Source organism: Octopus bimaculoides, chromosome 23 (assembly GCF_001194135.2).
Source record: "Octopus bimaculoides isolate UCB-OBI-ISO-001 chromosome 23, ASM119413v2, whole genome shotgun sequence".
Classification (NCBI taxonomy): domain Eukaryota; kingdom Metazoa; phylum Mollusca; class Cephalopoda; order Octopoda; family Octopodidae; genus Octopus; species Octopus bimaculoides.
This window is the reverse complement of record NC_069003.1, coordinates 11,271,676-11,276,516: the sequence shown is the minus strand read 5'-3', so window position 1 is coordinate 11,276,516 and position 4,841 is coordinate 11,271,676. Positions and strand designations below refer to the sequence as shown.

The 4,841-nt window shown below is 36.0% G+C and overlaps 1 protein-coding gene across 1 annotated transcript in view; it reads left to right on the top strand.

The window, feature by feature from the left end:
* The window catches only part of LOC106872437 (solute carrier family 35 member E1 homolog), a 34,213-nt gene that overhangs the window by 15,855 nt on the left and 13,517 nt on the right, over positions 1-4,841 (top strand). Inside the window, exon 2 of the mRNA XM_052975915.1 lies at positions 4,022-4,092. Within this exon, the coding sequence (XP_052831875.1) occupies positions 4,022-4,092 (71 nt within the window). The remainder of the gene's footprint in view (positions 1-4,021; positions 4,093-4,841) is intronic.

Sequence of the window (4,841 nt, the reverse complement as noted above, 5' to 3'; positions counted from 1 at the left end):
ATTCCATAAATAACGTGGTTTTTCAATTGCATGGTCTAAAAGTCAGAGGGGGATGGGATAAACTACCTGCATCAACTTGCTATAAAAGCAGGTAGTAATTTTACCTTGTGTGCTTATTCTTAGTGCGAGTTTTGAAGAGTGCAGTTCCATTTTAACAGTTATTTTTTCAAAGCTATAATGAAAGTGACAAAGGAGCATATTCAGCTTATTTTGCTTTATGAGTTCAATAAAGGGGACAATGCAACAGAAAGTGCGAGGAATTAATGCAGTATACAGGGATCAGATAATAAGTGTAAGCCAGTGTCAATGATGGGTCCAGAAATTCCAAGCTGGAAACTACAGCCTAGAAGACAAGGGTCATCCTGGAGGATATGTAGAACTCAACAAGGACGTCTTGCAGACCCTAGTGGAACAAAATCCCATCATAACTGTTGAACTAGCAGAGAAGCTTGGATTTGGTCATTCAACCAATCATTGACACCTATGTGCCATCAGAAAAATCAGTAAACTGGGTCAGGTTTCTCACGAACTTTCCGAGTTTAATGACAGAGAGAGAGTGAATGTTTGCTCTTCTTTGCTGTCGTGTTTCACGAACGAACCTTTTGTGAGCTGAATAGTGACTGGTGATGAGAAATGGGTTCTCTGTAAAAATATCAAACGCTGATGACTCCAGGTAAGGAAAGGAGAAACACCAGCCTCTTTTGCCGAACTGCTAAGTTATGGGGATGCAAACACATGAACACTGGTTGTCATATGGTGGTAGGTACAAACACAGACACTAATGCACATACACACTCAGATATATATATACATCTATATATACAATAGGCTTTCGTCTACCAAATCCACTCATAAGGCTTTGGTTGGCCTGAGGCTATGTAGAAGACATTTGCCCAAGGTTCCATGCAGTGGAACTGTATCTGGAACCATGTGGTTGGGACACAAGCTTCTTAACACACAAATTCCTAATAATAATTATAACAAGAGGAGTGCAAGCCTCCACCAAGGCAACACCAACATTCTCTCAACAATTAGCTGGAGATGTTTTTTAAAAATGGGAATATCTGAAATAAGCTCAACTGCTTTCACAAAGGAGAATACTAAAAATGAACCTAACTGCTCTCAAAAATTATGTAAAAAAAAAAAAACTGGAAAAATAATCCAGAATCCTTGTCTGGTACTGGATTGATCCCAAAATCTAATCAGTTTGTGCCAGTCACAAGGCCAAACATCCCTGAAAGTTTCATCTGAATCTATCCAGTGGTTCTTGAGAAATCTTGTCCAAGGACAAACAAACAAACACAACTGAAAACAGTACCTCTGCCTACGCTAAGGTAGAGGTGAAAAATATAGAATTTTTAAAGCATGGAATGGTTATGAGGCCCCACCTGAGTAAAATAAGAACGAAGGGGATCCATAGGTGAAAACTGATTGAGAACCTCTGAACGAGTTGATATATTTTGATTTTTTTTAAAGAAAAAAACTTTTATTTTCAAGTGGGATATTGTGTTTTCTTTTCCTTTTATGCAAATTTATCAAATTTAGCCTGAATACCTTACATCTATGTATGTGTATATATATTTTTATATATAACGTTGACCACTAAAGTGAACATTTAATGTGCTAGAAATAGACCACATCTTGTGTCTACTAAGACCTAAATTGTTCTCAAAATGAAATTCAGCGGAATACCAAAGCGTAAGCGAGCAAGACAGTGAAAATTACAGAAATAAAACATTATTAAAACACGAACTAGTTTCGAAATTAGCACTCTTACCGAATGTCTGTTTCTCTTCAGCGTGATTTGTAATGGAATCATAATTCTCAGAATCTTATACAAAGTTGTCCACCGCCATAGGTGAACGTGTATATGGTTCTGTTAATTACAACTTAATGGTAAAAATCAAAAGTCTTCATTTTGGCGCGCTAATTCCAGGAATATATCTGCAGAAAATAGTTACTGCGTTGCATATATTCACTTTGAGAACTTGGTTATGGTTAATCAAATTAAAACATAGGGTAAAAAATCATATATTAATTAATTTTTACCCTATGTTTTAATATGTGTATATATAGATAGATATAAATATAATATAGGTATGTCTTCTTTATTTATAAATATAATTTTACACACTCACACACACATGGTGTGGCTCTTGAACATGAAAAAGAAATGTCACACGTAGCTCTTGTGTACAATATGGCAGGTATATTTAACCACTCCAGCTTAAACATCAGGTATATCTGTGCTATGCTAGCCTTTTGTGTACAACACTACAGGTATATTTGACCACTCCAGCTTATGTGTTGTACAACTAGTAATATCTGTGCTGTGTCAGTCTTTATAATAATGTAGGGTGGTTTTTGCATAGTCCTATATTTTGGTATTCAATTTGAACAGGAACAGGAGAAAATTCAAGGTTACATGATAAAGACACTCACAAATATCTAGCTGTCTGTCTGTCTGACTATGTACCCATCTATCTATCTATCTATCTATCTATCTATCTATCTATCTATCTATCTATCTATCCATCTGTTTGTCTACCTGTCTGTCTATCTATCTGTCTGTCTATCTATCTGTCTACCTATCTTTCTATTTGTCTGTCTGTCTGTCTGTCTATTTTTTCTATTTATTTTTCTATCTATCTGTCTATCTGTCTGTCACTCTATCACTCTGTTTGTCTATCTGTCTACCACTCTCTGTCTGTCTGTCTATCTGCCTACCTATCTGTCTGTGTGTCATCTGTATCTGTCTGCATGTCTTTCTACCTATCTACATAGTTTTCTATCTATATATCAATCTGTCTCTCTGTCTGCCTATATCTAGCTGTGTGTATGTATGTGTGTGTCTATCTGTCTATCTTTCTCTCTATCTACATATCTTTCTATCTTATATGTGTTGTACGTATGAAAATAAATATTTTTGTTGAATCATTTATTGAAGAAAATTACCAAAAATTAAAACCGTTAAAATCGTTCTACGTAAGACAAAAATACTAAGAATAATCTGTGATGAATTACTGGTACTATACATTATCTGCAGGTTTATACTTAAATGAAAACTGAATAAGCAAATTTTAAACTAAAGCTGTAATTTCTAAAAGCTGAAAGATTTACAGAAAGTAAAAATTAAAGAAATCAACAAAAAGAAAATATATAAAAACAAAGTAGATAATATTTATCATCATTCTTGTTTTAATGTTAGTTTTTCATGCTGGCATGCTTTGGATGGTTTGAGAAGGTTTGGTGAGTTGTATTGAGCTCCAGTGTCTGCTTTGGCATGGTTTCTAACCTTCCTAAAATAAAATTTAAGAAAGTGAGACAAATCACTGTCTCAAAACATTCCTTTTGTGACATGGAGACTTGTTTGGAAACTGGAATGAATCCTAGAAAACTAGAATGAATTCTGAAAAGCTGGGAGGATTTCTGGACAACTGGAGTGTATGCTGAAAATCTAGGATTATTCCTGGAAAACTGGGACAATTCCTGGAAAATGGGATGAATTCTGGAAAACTGGTAAAATTCCTGGAAAACTGATGATCCCTGGAAAATGGGATGAATTCTAGAAAAAAGGGACAAATCTTGGCAAATTGGAGTGAATCTTGAAAAAACTGGGACGATTCACAGAAAATGGGATGAATTCTGGAAAATGAGTGAATCCTGGAAAATCAAGATGAAGCTTACAAAACATGGTGTATTTCAGGAAACAGGGATGAATCCTGAAAAGTTAGGATGAAATCCAGAAAATGCAGATGAATTCCAGAAGACTGGGAGGAGTCCCAGAAAACCAAGACGACTCCTTCAAAACTGAGGTGCATCCCTGAAAATCAGGATGCCATAACCCTCTGTAATGGTGAGGATTTCATCTGACATTAAAATGCCTGTATCACTAATGACAGAGTCAATGACTCACTTTGTTTTTCTTTGTCCTCTCCTTTTCTTTTCTTTTCCTCTTCAGAATGGAGTCAACTATGAGATCAAGAAATGTCTAACTACTTTGTTTTCTTGTCTGTTTCAGTAAAGGCTACGTTACCGTTGTTTACTGTGATTCTATCTCGTATTCTGTTGGGGGTGAAGCAAACCATGTATGTAAGTATATTGCTGTTGTTGTTGTTGTTGCTGTTGATTTCACACATTCGTTTTAAAGTCAGCTCTGATAATATGAATGTAACCAATTCTGTGTGTGTGTGTGTGTGTGTGTGTGTGTGTGTGTGTGTTGATGTATATATTGGTGGATGCATAACTGATTGTAAGCAGGTGGCAGACAATGTTTCTATCCAACTTATCAATATGCATGTACATATATCTATCTGTCTGTCTGTATATCTGTTGTGATAACCTGGGACCTTGAAGACTGCTAAAATGCAGGAAAGTATCCTAGTCCTTTAATATTTAATATTCAATATTTCATTTATCCAATAAGGCAATCAATACTTCATCTCATTTTTCTATATCCTACATTAATATTATAAAGAACATAAATAAAACATAAAAAACAGACAGAGTTGGAATTCTTTTGAATAATATATTCCTCTGTGGAGGTGCGTGGCTTAGTAGTTAGGGTGTCAGCACCATGATTGTAAGATTGTGGTTTCGATTCCTGGACCGGGTGACGCGTTGTGTTCTTGAGCAAAACACTTCATTTCATGTTGCTCCAGTTCACTCAGCTGGCAAAAATGAGTAACGCGACGATGGACTGGCGTCCCGTCCAGCTGGGGAATACGCCACTGAAACTGGGAAAGCGGGCCCATGAGCCTGGCTAGGCTTTAAGAGGGCGCATTTATTTATTATTAATATATTCCTCTGTGGAGGTGCGTGGCTTAGTAGTTAGGGTGTCA